Source organism: Camponotus vicinus, unplaced genomic scaffold, assembly GCF_025532165.1.
Source record: "Camponotus vicinus isolate PSW18456_S1 unplaced genomic scaffold, iyCamVici1.0 SCAF_8, whole genome shotgun sequence".
NCBI classification, from domain to species: domain Eukaryota; kingdom Metazoa; phylum Arthropoda; class Insecta; order Hymenoptera; family Formicidae; genus Camponotus; species Camponotus vicinus.
Window position 1 is genome coordinate 12,740,997 of NW_028141980.1, and position 15,439 is coordinate 12,756,435.

The 15,439-nt window shown below is 26.1% G+C and overlaps 2 protein-coding genes and 1 long non-coding RNA gene across 4 annotated transcripts; 1 reads left to right on the forward strand and 2 right to left on the reverse strand.

The window, feature by feature from the left end:
* Positions 1 to 74: 74 nt before the first annotated feature.
* On the reverse strand, positions 75 to 10,915 carry Fatp3 (Fatty acid transport protein 3). Its single transcript, XM_083106155.1, has 13 exons — positions 10,507 to 10,915; positions 6,032 to 6,182; positions 5,353 to 5,590; positions 4,329 to 4,560; positions 3,927 to 4,128; positions 3,096 to 3,288; positions 2,662 to 2,802; positions 2,192 to 2,329; positions 2,048 to 2,114; positions 1,765 to 1,855; positions 1,511 to 1,664; positions 1,360 to 1,415; positions 75 to 1,285 (listed from the first exon to the last, which is right to left on the reverse strand). The coding sequence occupies exons 1-13, from the start codon at positions 10,626 to 10,628 to the stop codon at positions 1,190 to 1,192; spliced, it is 1,881 nt and encodes a 626-aa protein (XP_082962281.1). The 5' UTR covers positions 10,629 to 10,915; the 3' UTR covers positions 75 to 1,189.
* On the forward strand, positions 5,288 to 7,005 carry LOC145975571 (uncharacterized). The gene is made up of 3 exons (XR_014440012.1): positions 5,288 to 5,637; positions 5,941 to 6,172; positions 6,941 to 7,005. It is a non-coding gene; the product is annotated as an uncharacterized LOC145975571 (long non-coding RNA).
* A 2,036-nt stretch (positions 10,916 to 12,951) lies between the features above and the next one.
* Positions 12,952 to 15,439, reverse strand: LOC145975812 (vesicle-associated membrane protein 3). Of its 2 annotated transcripts, XM_083106560.1 has the most exons (6): positions 15,232 to 15,439; positions 15,073 to 15,122; positions 14,697 to 14,747; positions 14,190 to 14,422; positions 13,407 to 13,482; positions 12,952 to 13,118 (listed from the first exon to the last, which is right to left on the reverse strand). In XM_083106560.1, the coding sequence occupies exons 1-5, from the start codon at positions 15,295 to 15,297 to the stop codon at positions 13,445 to 13,447; spliced, it is 438 nt and encodes a 145-aa protein (XP_082962686.1). In that variant the 5' UTR covers positions 15,298 to 15,439; the 3' UTR covers positions 12,952 to 13,118; positions 13,407 to 13,444. The 2 variants fall into 2 exon arrangements, with proteins under 2 accessions (XP_082962686.1, XP_082962687.1); XM_083106561.1 differs by lacking the exon at positions 13,407 to 13,482 and having other exon boundaries at positions 15,232 to 15,435.

Genomic DNA, 15,439 nt, shown 5'->3' on the forward strand with positions numbered 1-15,439 from the left:
TCTTAACTATTGAAAATTACAACTTAATGATAAAATTAAGTTAGAAAAAAGGCAATCAGAGCCAGTGCAATAGATGGAACGCATATAATTTTATTGATTTAATCAAAACATGTAAATTAAAGAATATTTTTATACTGTTTTTGAACCATTTTCAACGGATATTAAAATGGATTAATTGCATACAATATATAAAAAAATATAGGTAAAATTAGATCTTGTCATTTCAAAATCACCGCACAAAGTGCAGTAATATATTTTTCTAACATTTTTCTAACCTAATTTTATGGTTTATTTTCTAACAGCTTTAAAATTTATTAAAATTGATCTCTTAGTTTAATAGAATGAATTGATATATGAATGATATATAAATTATATCAAAATATTATACAATTATACATTTACAAATTAAGACCTGTAAAATCAAGAAATATAAGATCGACTATTGTACAATTTTTTGATGTGTTTTAACATAAAGCCATTAATAACAACGCATATAAATCTTAATAAATAAATATTTAAAATTCGAGAACTTAACGAAATATACAATTAAGCCACTGCAACTTTAATCAATAAGCTTTATTTTTATTCATTATCTTTGATATCTATTAAGTTTTATTTTTGTTCATTATCTTTGATATCCATTAAAATGCTTTTTATATTAATAACTTACAAAAGTTAAATTTAAAAATTTTTTAATTTGGTTTACTTTAAATTTGATATCAAGAATTCACAAATGTAAAATTAAATTCGTTTATTGTCTAAAACAAAATAACAAAGTACATATAAAATTTAAAAATAGAACTTTAGTAAGGTATATTCAATTTTCAAAAATATTCTCTTATCTTTTCAACAATTTAATAAATTCTTATTATATGTATCTGTATGTATGCATATGGTATTATATGTTCAAATAATTATGACTCTGTTATGCAAATAATTTATAAAATATAAATTATCAGTTTTGATTATTATAATAAAAAATTATATCGTTTTCAAAATACATTTTTGCACGCATATTTGCAAAGATACATATGATAATTAATTGGTCCACAAAATAATGATCACCGAACACTATATGACTAATTAACACTGAGGAAGCTTATAAACCTTTATATCCTTACATTTTGAAATTCAAATTCTATTGTGCCTTAAAAAGGAAGTATGTATCTCCGTAGGAAAACGTATAAAATTATAACCGTATTTTTTCTTCGATAATATCATTGTAATATTTATCAGTCAACTTCACATAGGTATCATTGTTAAGAAAATAGATCGGATCTTTGACCTGTAAAAATTATTATTGTGTATTACAGTTATCATCTTTATTTAAACAAATTAATCTGATAAAACAGTACTTACCTTTTTAATATCAAAAGCATCTCGTTGGAGATCTTTCTTTTTCAATTTATATGTTCCTATCAACACACGAAACAATTCGTACTGTTATTACATATACATGCTAAATCGCCTCAAGTTCATCATAATGTTAATAAAGAATTTAAATCTTTACCAGTCATTGGTAGTTCTGACAAAATGCGAATAAAACGAGGTCTAGCATAAGACGGTAAAACTTTCTTCAACTTTTCTGTCAACCCTTCAAGATTCAAGGAATTCTTGTCGTCATATATAGCAGCCATTCCCGCTTTACCCTCGTTTCCAGGTATCTAAATGCATGATTATGCATAAAGATAGAGAGAGAGATATTTATCTCTTATTTTTTTCGATTTTTCGATTAAATCTGTAATTAATATAATTGCTATTTACCTCGACACCATATACGGTTGCATCTTTAAAACCTATCACATTGCTGATGACTGCCTCCACTTCCGAAGTAGCAACATTTTCACCTCGCCACCTAATATTATTAATTTTAAAAAAGATGTAATAGTATTCATTAAATTTATTTTTGTTTATTTGCTGATTTTTTCTGAAAATATTTGTAATAATTTAATGATCTTTTGCAGAATTCCCGAAACTTTAATGATTTGAATTTTATTATCTATATTATATTGAAAATGCTTATATATAAATATGCGTATTTACGTGCCTAAATGTATCACCAGTCCTATCTTTGAAATAAAAATATCCAAGCTCATCCATTACTAAAATATCACCTGAAGAAATTCAGTTAAATAATTCTCAATATATTATAATATAGAGATTACGTACTACATTTTCTATTATCACCAACCAGAATTAAAGACACGATCCCCTTTTTCAAAGACGTCGTGTATAATTTTCTGCTCCGAAGCCTTTCTATCCGTATAACCATCGAAATCATTGATCGCTTTCTTCGAAGTAATTCTGCCCACGAAAATGCCAGGCTCACCTAAATGAATAATATAACAATAAAGTACATGTATTTATATATTGAACTATATTTTTTTGTCATATTTTTAATAAATAATTTGCTTAAAAGGGATATTCTGTATCTAATGTTCAAATAAACTAGTAAATTCTTCGGAAGAATATATAAGAAGGAACAATAATGATAAAATTTTATTGCTGTATTAATTATAATTGTAATATATAATCAGATAAATTTATATATATATATATATATGTATATATATTCGATATAATAATGCAAAAGAATTTCTCTTCTAAAATTTTAGATTCAATATTATATTTTTATCGATATGAATTTTCGGTGATACATACCAGGTTTACAACGTATGCAGAGTCCATCTGTTCCCCTCAATAAATTCCCTTCTTCATCAATTTTCAACAAAGCAACAGGATATAAATCCCCAATATATCTTGGTACAAAACCAATAGCACCAGTTTTATTGTTTATATTGACTGCAAATTATATTTCGAAATATTTTTAAAAAGTAATAACTATATATTCGATAATTATAAAATTTCAAGCTAGCATTTATCATTTTTATTACTTGTTAGATGTATTTTCATTTGTTAAATACATAAAAAGAAACTTAAAACATTAAACTTTCACTATTCATAAAAATAAATTCAAAAATTGTAATCAATTTATTAAATTCTTATTATGTCTAATTTATTATTATATTTTGATATACTTTGAAAACGCATTATATAAATTTTTCTAAACTTTTAACTGAAAGCATGTAAATTACTGAGATTTGAATTTCCTTCGGTGGCTCCATAATACTCTCCTATTCGTTTTATGCCAAATCTTTTTACAAAAGATTCCCAAATTTGCGGTCTCAGGCCATTTCCAATCATTAAGCGTAATTTATGTTTTCTGTCATTTTGACTTGGTGGAGCCATGAGAAGAAAACGACAAATTTCTCCAATATATATGGCTACCTAAATAAAATTTACATTTTTACTTTATTATTATCTCATTTGAAAATTTTTTTATAACGTAATTTAATAAGATATCTGTGCATTCTAATTTGTATAATACAATTAACATAAATTGATGACATATAAATGTAAAATGTTGCAATCTATAATATAAAAAGTATATAATTATTATATTATCAATTTTATTATTAATATTAAGAAATATTTTTATATTATTATTTTATATTATTAAAAATCTCAATAAGCAAATATTTAAAAATATAAAAATTCAAAATTCCTTTATTTTACAACATAACTTTTTCCTGTAGCTCAAGACTAAATTATTGCTTTGAATATTTTTGCCCCAAATTTCTTTCTAATAAATATTTCAAGGCATTTTATTCACTTTCCGATTAATAGATCGGTATAAAAGCTATTATATATATTATTTATTGTTCACACAAAAAATTAAATTTTGTATCATTAAGTAAATTACAAATCCAACTAATTTAATTTATTTTTTGTTTCGAAATTTTTCGAGAGAGAAGTTTATAATAGACATGTATAAAATGATTTTTTCAATAATCTTCTACGTTGAATTGCAAACTTTTAGTAACTAAAGAACTATAAAATTGTATAAAAAAATAGAGTGATCATACAGTGCATTCGTAATGGATGCAATCTGACCAAAACTTAGACACACTGAATCGTCTACGAAGCACGACTGTCACACCTCGCAAAAGTGCTTGACCTGCTCCAATTATTCCACCTGCTGTGTGGAAAAGAGGCAAAGAGTTGTAAAGTCGATCATTAGAGCGTAAACCAAGCATTGAGGTTACACTACATGTTATTAACATGTACCTGAAAAAAGCACATAATTATGTGTTTCCATTTCTTGATTTGCGTGTGTAAAACAATACATATCATTTTTTTGTAAAAACCATTGTCTTTTTCACTTAATATCTTACATCAGAGAAATTGTATTTCTGATCTAACTTTCATACATTTCATATTAATAATCTTTCTTTAATCACAAAACTGACCAGACTACATGATTTTACCTCAAATTAGTGATAACAGCAGCCTTTGGCATTCCCGTCGTCCCAGACGTATAGACATAAAGCAATTTGTCTCGAGGACTGCCATAGTCAAGTTGAACAATGAGAGGTGCGGGATCAATGTTACTGATTCCAGTGTTGAGATCTATCGTCTCTTCTAGAACCGATGTGTCCGCCGACTCCGACCATTGGTAAAGCTCGATGTCAGGTATTTTCTTCTTAATGTCACGAATCGCTGTACACGATACGCTTGGATAAGCAATGTAAACAAGTTTTGAGTTTTCCACTCACAAATAGAGAATTTATTAGAAAGCTGTATTTGCTAGAGAAAATTTAATGAAAGTTGAGAAATACACAAATAGAAACGTTTAAAAATGACGCGATGTTGACATTTACATATAGTATTTTGCTGCAATATAAGAGATAAAATTATCTATGTCAATATTAACATTTTATTTACAGATTTCTTAATCCGCGCAGTTATATAACTGCAAAAGTATTTCGATATTAATATTCGATTTATAATATGACTCTGATATATATAACATTCTCTATTTTTGTAAAAAAACACAATTGTCTTATTTTTAGATATTCTTTACGCAGGAGATATGAAATCATATTACACGTGTCATGTATCGTGACATGTGTAAAAAGTAACAAGTATCATCGTATGCGATATTCTTAGAACACCATCGTGATCAGGTGTCTCGGGTGAAAATGTAATAGAATTTTGTATCAGCAAAATACAAATAGTAACACGATACATATTTCTCTTTAAATAAAGTTATATATAGGATGTTCAAGAAGTTCTTCAAAGTGATTTTATACACTATAGAATACTATGTAATATATAATGATGCGAAACACAACAGAGATATCACACGCTTTTCGTTTTAACGAGTGAATAACAAATATACGAATCTGAATTAGGTAAATATATATTCTGTGCTTACAAATGAAATCTTGCCTTCTTTTTGCTTTCGAGTCAAAATTTTATCATTTATAACGTAAATCAAAATAATCTTACCATCCTTGAATTCGGACCCGAAGATGATAGCTTTACAACCGGCAGCATTGATGCTATGTAGGAGCGTATCATGACGGAGATTAGTATTGATGAGAGCCGCCACTAACCCGGCCTTAGTGAGGCCTAACCAGGTACCGATGTATTCAGGACTATTCTCCATAATCACAGCTATACAGTCGTAGTGAGAAAACGGTCTGGTGCGAAAGTAACGTCCGATACGATTGCTGAAGTGATCCAGCTATATGTGTATCATTGACGATCATTATATTAATATAGTATAAAAAAGTATATTAATAAAAATATATTAATAAAAATATTAATATTAAAAAATATATTATTATAAGTTTAATAATTTACAAATAAGACAAAGTAAAAAAATATATGATGTTTTTTATTTTCCAAATACAATGCACCTTCAAAAAGTATATTGAAAGAACATTAATCTGACATTCCAATTTTTTAAATTTGACGAATTTATTAATTTTTAAAAACTGATTATTAAACTCTTTTTAAGTTATGACTAAAAATTTGCAATTATATGTATTGCAACTGTAATCACTGCAACAATCAATTAATTAAATCTAATAGGTTCGCCTTGACAATCATTGACACAAGTGCTAAATGCGCAGCACGGTGCAAACGTACGAGTGCAAACGACCTACCTCTTGACTGAACTTACCTCTTCGTATGTCCACTTTTTGTCTTCGAAGATGTAAGCGATTTTTTTCGGATTAGCTGCTGCGTATTTTGCGAAAAGTTTCGGCACGGTGTATTCTCGCTTTTCCCACCACCAAAGAAGAATATTAATTCGAAAAAATCGGTAAGCACCCCTGCAAAAAAATAAAAGATACAAAAATCAACCTATTTTTTATTAATATATAATTTAATGAATATATCTAATTTTCAGCTTATTAATTATCTAAGAATTTAATTTTTGCATGTGTAGAATTCTTATGTTATCAATAACTTTCTTATTCTAATCGTAATAAATATGTCAAATAATTTTATGATTAAATGAAATGATAATATCTAAAAATATTCTACTTACAATTAGATATTGTTCAAAATTTTATATTTTATTACATTTATATAATTTAATATTTTATTATATATTTATAATGAATTTATTATTACTTCTTTTCCTCTTCTTCTTTTTCTCTTTATTTTCTTGTTTTATAATCTAATATTATATTAATTAATTTTGGGAAAAATAAGAATCGCAAAAATAAATAATTTGCCAAGAAAAAAATGACTATGTATCGATTTCTTCGACTTCCTTTTAAAAAAAGTTAAAGAAAGAAAGAGCAAAAAATAACGTTTCATACTTTTTAAGTTAATAGTATAGTTTCTTTGACTCACATAATGTCTTTTTTTTCGCAATTGATTAATATCTCTACGCGATATGCGCATGACATGTCACGCGACTGTAACTGCTCTATTATTGTTGCTCTAATAACTGGCAATATATGGGAAATATAAATTTGCTGTTGCAATCTCACATAAGATATCTCTTAAAAATATAAACCGGTACATTCTAATTCATGTAATCATATATAATTAATTTTATTTTAATGAATCTTATTTTCAGTGATAACATCGAAGAAAAGAAAATTCAAAGTAACGTTGAATTACAGGTGCTTAAGATAATAGGCTTTTTATATCCTAAATAATATTGTAAAATGTAAACTTAAATTGTAATTCTTATTATTGGAAATTGCAAATTATTATATATTTTATGTAATTAATTATACGTGAAATTTTTTTATAATTTTTTTTTAATCTTATCCATTATTATTTTAATTATCAATATTGATAATAATATCAAAATATTGTCACAAATTATATTCGTAAATCTTTATATATACAAATCTTTATAAAATTCGAAATATATTTAGATAAATTTGATCTTTACATGCATATAGTTCAATTACATGCGTGTACAATATGAATACACATAGTTCAATTACATGCATGTACAATATGAATATAGAAACTAAGTTATAGAAATATAGAAACTAGGTTATAGAAATATAGAAATTAAGGAAAAACATAATTTTATTATAAAAACTAAATTTTTTAAAAATGCATTTAAAGTAAATTTACAATCTCATAAAGATTGTACCAATGTTATTTCGGCTTTAAACGAGACTTAAACATATGTCTATTTTTATTTATTTAAAAAGAAGGATAAAGATAGGCACATATTTAAGTCTTACTTAAATTATGATAATTGATGCAATCTGGCCTTACCTATAAGTGAAAGGTATATGCGCATATTTAATATATAACTTTTATAATGCGATCTTTGCACTAACAGCACGTAATATTCCACATGACTAATGCACATACGTATAATAATACATTGAAATGAAAGCAATTCGAGAGATTGATTGCATATCATATATACAATCATCTCTGTTGGAATGTTATGCATTTATTCATGAGAGATATAGCTTAAAAATAACAAAAGAAATACGCAGATAGAAAAAATTATGAAATATGGTATATTATTTTATTATAATTGTTATTTTACTTTTATTATAATTGTTATTTTACTTTTTTATTAAAGAAAGAAAGAGAAAGAGAGAGAGAGGAGGGGCGAGAAAAATTAAAAATTTTTTTTTTTTAATTAAATATATAGTCTAAATACAAACTGAAACTGATTTACTTATAATTTTATTTTTTAAACCAAAATTATATTATTTTTAATGCATTTAATGTTTTTGTTTTTATCATAGTTTTCGATTTTGTAATCATAACATTTTTTCTTTATATTTATCGACTAGTACTATTTGTTGCACAGATACATAAGCTGCATAAAATGTGCAATAATAATATAATATATTATTTTTATAGTAATATATATTATTATAATATATATATACATATATATATATATATATATATATATATATATATTAATACATATTGTATATATTTTAATTAATTATTAGTTTAGTAGAACTACAATAAAACTGAATGCGAATGAATGCCGTATCTAACTTTATATAATATGTTTAATTAGTTTTATCTGTTTTATAAAAGAAATCTGTTTTATAAAGAATAATTTTATAAGAAAATAATATACGAGCATTATATAACTGTTTTATAAATAATAAACAACAAATCTTAAAGTCTAAAATGTACATAATATTTTTTTTAAAAGAGCAAAATATATGCACATTATACGACTGCTTTTTATAAATTGTAAGAAACATCTTAAAGTTTAAAATGTATGTGTGCATGTGTGTATAAAGCAAAGAACAGTATATTTTTTTCCTTTGAACATTAATCAATATATATGAATATATATATTTGAATATGTTTGCTACTATTATCTTATCTAAGTAGTGAATTGACGATATTGACGATATTAAAAAAAAGTAATCTTTTTTTCATACACATATGCAAAGTTAATAATTTAATCAAAAAAACAATACGTAAGATATTATTAATAAAAATATTATTATATATTATAATCCATATTATATTATAATTCATTATGTTAAAATTTCTTGTAATTAAAGAAACTTTCCTAGCTATTATATCCTAATTAAAAATATATAATTTCTAAAACAGTATAAAATATTAAAATCGTATATTAAAAATTGAATAAAATATAAAAGACTTGGCAACTTTTATAATATAAAAGTAACATTATATAAAAATTTTAATTAAAAATGTAATATATATTATAAGTAATTTAAATTTTTATTTGTTTATCGTATATATAACGTATATATAAGATATTATTAATTCAATAGTTATAGATGCTAATAATGCATAAATTAAATTTTACGAATTAGTGTAATATAAGAAATTATAATAAAAAAAATGAAAGCTACATGTGAAGAGCCCTTGCGAACTCCTTTATCTTTCACACACATGCATTCCGATGTCAAACGAAGCATTAAAGCGAAAGCAACGAGCAATCATGCATCTCGGGCAATGAACGCAAATTATTAATCCATAACATAACGTAAAGCACGAAAGCCTCTTGCAACTTAGACGCGGTTATTTTCAGTGAAATATTCTGTATGCACGAATTCTTTAATATATTTAATATATTTTTAAATATATAAATATGTTTTTTAGAAATGAGTCACTTTAAGAGCACATTCTGTTCATTGTAAGGATGAAAATAACCTATATGAACGTAAGCTCAGAGAAACGTTTTCTATTCAAATTGTATGCATGTCTTGCATTGACATCTCATGGATTGTTCAAAAATTCTCGGAGCATTTCGTATTTTGTCATACGAAGTAAAACTAATTGGAGTACTTCCACAATAGCAATATGGCAATATATATTCCAGCAATAGGAATATCATAAATAAGAGTTTGTATTGATTTCAATTTCAAACAGATCTATTCAATAACATAAAATATTATTGTTTATTTTTAAAAGATGCAGAAAATCCATGAGATTTCGGTCAAGATATATTATTGTTATAAATAAAAAATAGTTATATAATTAAGATTTGTTATAAATAAAAAATAGTTTAATTTGGAAAAAAGTGGATGTATGTTAAATTTCTTTTTTATTCTTACGCGCAGTGAATATATAAAATAGAATATACTCTTAACTCCTATTTTTTAAATATCCTGTATATACATTTTATCAATTAAATAATCTGCAATAATTATTTTATCAAAAAATTAAATTTAAATACATTAATATAAGAGTATAAATATTTATAAAATACTAGAATTAAATCTATATCTGTATATATTTTATTTTAATTAATTGTATCATTAGTATTGGTATAACAAATATCTTGTAGCAAATATTAGAAAAAAATTGAACGATTATCATCATTTTATATTTTGAATTAGGTTTACTATAGAGAAAAATTTTTCTGAAAAAGAGAGAAAGAGAGAGAAAGAGAGAGAGAGAGAGAGAGAGAGAGAGAGAGAGAAAAGAATAGAAATAAGAAAAAACATAAATAAGGGATAATGGGATAATGGGATAGTAGGATAATAGGACTTATATAAGAAATAAATTACATGTCCAAATATTCTCTAACCTACTCTTTATCTTATTCTTATTTACAAAAATAACGGATGTAAACTCTCATCACTCTTGTGCACTACATAGAGCATTTGTATCTATGCTCTCTCGTCTACGCATGTCTTTACATTTATTTATACTCACATAATATCTCTAGGCAGTGTTTTGTACAGTATATACATGACTCGCCGGCGACTTCCGGTAAAGAGAAAGCCGGCAAGCAGGATGCTCAACGCGGTGATAATGATCTGGTGGAATTCTGTCATAATTATTTTTCGCACGTTTTCTCGTCTTTCAACGGTTCACCTCGATAATTGACAGCCTACGACTTGGAAATGGCGCCAGTGTCAACCGGTCGGTCGTTGGCTAACAAACGCCGGTCGTGAAAACGCTCCGACTGGATTCCTTACGAGAACTGATAAATGCGGATGTCGCGATACGACTGAAACGGGACTGAGGTGACTTCGACATATACTGCGAAGTATGTGTCTCCCCACGTCTATCATATGGATAGAACCGTACAACATGAGCAATCATCGGGATTCCACTAGCTCTCCTCCGAGGCGGTGGGAATAAAGCTGTACTGGTGGGAATAAAGCTGATATAGTACGCTGCAAAGCACTACACATGCGCGAAATCTTTCACGAAAGCCAAGCTTGCGAAGGCGGGTGCTGTGAAAAGCGATGAGATGTAGATTTTCGATCTTTTTTAATTAACACCCTATAAACACACAATATTCCTAGAATATTATATAAATATTATCAACTGTTAATGATATTTATACAATATTCTAAGAATATTCTGTCTTATAGGGCATGCGCTAGATTCTCTTTAAATATAACTCCAGTTAAATGAACAATTCTTTACGAATTTTTTATATTCTCAAATTATACGAATTAATGAGAATTTTAAACAGATTATGCTTTTAAATTGCCCTTTCATTATCTCATTAATATAATTTAAAAATATAGAATGTTTTGCAATGACTGATAATATTGTTAAAATAACTTACTAATTTAAAGTAACTTATCATTGTATTAATATTAATCAATACTATTAATATTCCGTGAGTGTCTGTTGAAGAAAATACGACGAATAAGTGACAGAAATATTAAATAGAAGATTAAAAATATCGATTATAAATTCTTTTTTTTCATAAATTTTGATTGTTAAATGATTTATGATATATTGTGGGAAAGTTGATAAATAACAAAATACAGATATTAACATATACAGCGATGCATGTCACTATAAATCATTGACGTAGACAGTGATAACGCTTTTAGCAAATCGGTTATTTTGAACATCATGAATCGTCTCGCACGCCCGTAGCAATTTGTAGGTCACTACATTATATAAAGCTTGTCACGTATAACATTGCTCTATAACACATTCACTTTCCATTGCAAAATTTAATGAGTTACATCATGAGTTATCAATGAAGTTAAAGAATGAATTGTGTGTTTAACTTCCTGGCTGAATAGCTTGGAATTTTTTTCCTGCACATATTTATAACTATTTATTTCTACATTTAATTACTATTTAATAAAACATTTTAAATACACAAAAAGTTTACTTATTTTATATTATTTTATATTTTTATTTAATATAAAATTATATTTTTATCTATAAAATACTTATCGATTTTAATTTATGCTATCTTTTTAAAAATAAGTATTAATTTATTATATGGATTTTTCGGTTTTTTCTCAAGAAAGCGAGAATAAATTTTGAAAAATTTATTAATGTTCTAAAAATAATATGAAAAATAAATAAATAATTATGTAATGTTATACATTCAAAACCGATTAGAATTTAAAAAAATACTATATCTTATATTAATTGATATATAAAATAATATGTAGCACATATAAGTAATTAACATCATTAAATTGACAACATTAAAATATCATTAAAATGACAACATATGTTATTTCTTTCTATGAACATTGCAAATCATCAAGTTTCAGATATCAATCTTAGTTATCTGCTAGTCATGATGTTTGAGATATGAGAGATAAACTGTGTTTTTCAATACAGAAGATTACATTTTAAAGCAAAATCTTTCTAAATATTTCCAACACAAGTTTGTCAAATTTATCAAAATGTAGTATGAATTTTGCAAATTTACTTTCATAACATACGCTTGCATTACTCGCAAAACATACGCGATAAGGAAGAACTATTGATATACATATACATATACATTTTACAATTCTCATCGTTGATATCATATTATCAGATTATAAATCAGATAAAAAATACGAAAGAAAGACAATAGAATAGAATAAAGGAGAAATAATGTATGCTGTTTAAATAGAGAGAGTGTGTGTGCTTCTACTAAATAAAAACATAATCTTGTCGATGATGTGAAATTATAAAAAGCAATGTATTTTGTTTCTAACTTTTACAGATCCATGTAAAAGTTAGAAACAGAATATATTACTGTCATTTTTCGATTATTTCTTTGTGTAGCGTTACTAGACAAATACTTATTAGATTAGATTATTAGATTAGAAGATTATTAAATCAGAACATTACTAGATAAATACAGTCTTTACAATGGTATAATGTATAAAAATAACGAGATTTACACGAAAATAATAGAAGATATATTTATACAAACTATTATATTAAATATAATACATATATAATTAATTCATGGGAAGAAAATATTTATGTACAATGATGTAGACAATAGATTGGCGGTCCCTCAATCAAGCATCACGTTCACGCATATTTCACGACGATGGATACTGAAAAAAATAAAAAAAAAGATTGAAAATCCTTCACATCACATATTGACGACAATTACAGAATGAAACTGCAACTTACAATGCTATTAAAACACAGGAAGTATGATAAAAAGAAGTGAACGAAAAAAATTTTGATATATGTGCGCAGAGTAAATTGCAAATTACGCATGAACATTGCGTAAGACAATAAAAACACAATTTTAACGACTTTCAAATACGCGATTATTATGGCCTCTGAACAAAAACGTTATTATGCAGAGTTCAGGGAAAATGTGAAAAGTCATGTACCTTACAGTGAATGATCGAGGCTCGAAACATCGTACTCGCTATCTGAGAACCAGGTAAAGCACCATGATGTCCAAAACTGAAAACGACACGCGCTATCTAACTAGATAGTACCCCAAAAATTAACTGAATTGATTTTGATTTAATTAATATTTATATTTCGAAGTTTTTAAAATCTCCGACATTTTGATTCGAAAATAAACAGAAAGTGACTCACATTTATAGACATAGAAACTATATAAAAGATTTATGAAAAATTAGAAATGTACAAAATTGGATAAAACAGAAGAAAACGAAATAGAATTGCGTATAAAATAAATTTGATGAAAAAATTTATATTGCTGAATTTCTTGTTGAAAAACTTACTTTCACGTAGAAAACAAATATCTATTTCTCATTATTCATACTTCATAACTTATTTTTTTTTATTAATTATTTTATTTTAAATTTTTCGCGCGTGTGTGTCGTTCTTTTATATAAAATATATATTTTATATAAAAATCTTTATACGTTTACTTTCGATTTGTAATAAATCGTTAGATATTTTAATTTCCGATTATTTACACAGCATATTATGTTCTTGCGTAACAAACATTATAAAAGAAATAAAATCATAAAATCATGAGAAGAAGCAAAAACGTGTATGCAAATTGTGAGACATAAGAAAATCACGAAGTAATTCAAAAAAATATTTAAAGAGGTTGTGAGTGAGTTAAACATTATATAAACAAAAGATGTTTATGCTCCATAATATTGAGCTGTTGTAATATTAATACTATTTCCTACCAACAATGAAAAGCACGATAGTGACAGTGATGCTGATAATGATGATCCTCGACTTCACATTTTGTAGCCACGCTTTTCGTTGTGCTCTCCTCGCGGCTTCCCTAAATTCGTTACCGGCCATGTTCAAACGATCGCTTGCATCCTGGAGATCTTCCAATCTGTCGCCACGATCCATCACTTTTTGCACATTATCTCGCATTACATCTGTCACCTCTTGAATTTGCAGCTTGACGCTTTAAATAAAAAACAGATTAAATAAAGAATAAAATTAAAATTAAACATTTTTCAGTTAGAAAATAAACATACTGTAAATATAACAGCAAAGTATGTGTATAATAATAAGTATAGTTCTGATTATTAGAAAGACAAATTATTTTATTTTAAAGTATTTTATATTCTATTCTATTTGAGAGTATCTTAATTAGAAAATATACATTTTTCCTTCGAAATACACTTATTTCAATTCTTAAGATATGAAAAGTATATTAAAAGTATATTATTACTGACCTGTCCATTTTATTGTCGACTTTTTCTTCCTTATTCGACGTGCTCGGCCGACTGGAATTGTATGTTAATATACATTAGTATATTTTTTGCAACAACTTGTAGAAAAATATGGCAAGAGTCAAATTTATCAGATGTAAGACTTCAATATATAAACAGGCAAATTTATACTATAATAAAATTAATAATTTATATAAAACTTAAAATGGAAAATAGTACTTTATATTAACTGTAATAATAATCATTATTTTATGTCAAACATAGTTATTAATTTTGGTATAATTTTTCTCAAAAATTGGCTCTTATTTTTACAGAAAAAATTGACAACATTTTTACAGTAGTAAAGTAATTATAATTAAATTAAATTAAACTTTCTTACGTAAATAACATTTCCTCGTCGTAATCGCTGTCATGCTCCAATAATGTCTCCTGCGAAGCACAAACATATGTTAAATTTCCCGCCAAACATGCCGACATTTCAAGGCATTGCGTGTTTGCATTCTTCGTACATGCCGATACAGTGATGAAGAGTACTCACTTTTTCATCTTTATCCGCAGTTTTAATGTCCTCTTTAGATAAACTGCGTTTACCAGACGACAACATGTCTCTAGGAAAATTAGATTCACGCGTTATACACTGGCTGCAAATGATCGATTCGCGTAACTAAATGATTCTTTCACCGTTCAAAATTTAACCATCCACGAATACTCAGCCATTTTGACAGAAACCATCCTGTTTTACCGGC

Bases quoted from the DNA above. Each gene is read 5' to 3' on its own strand.
- LOC145975812 (XM_083106560.1), bottom strand. From the start codon at position 15,297: ATGTTGTCGTCTGGTAAACGCAGTTTATCTAAAGAGGACATTAAAACT. The intron at 14,423-14,696 runs GTCAGTAATAAT...TTTTATTTAAAG, and splicing joins GTCGACAATAAAATGGACAG to CGTCAAGCTGCAAATTCAAG. The intron at 13,483-14,189 runs GTAGGAAATAGT...TGTCGTTTTCAG, and splicing joins TATCGTGCTTTTCATTGTTG to TTTTGGACATCATGGTGCTT.
- Fatp3 (XM_083106155.1), bottom strand. From the start codon at position 10,628: ATGACAGAATTCCACCAGATCATTATCACCGCGTTGAGCATCCTGCTT. The intron at 4,561-5,352 runs GTAAGATTATTT...TATCGTGTACAG, and splicing joins CGGGTCCGAATTCAAGGATG to CGATTCGTGACATTAAGAAG. The intron at 3,289-3,926 runs GTATGATCACTC...AATTTTATTTAG, and splicing joins GCATCCATTACGAATGCACT to GTAGCCATATATATTGGAGA.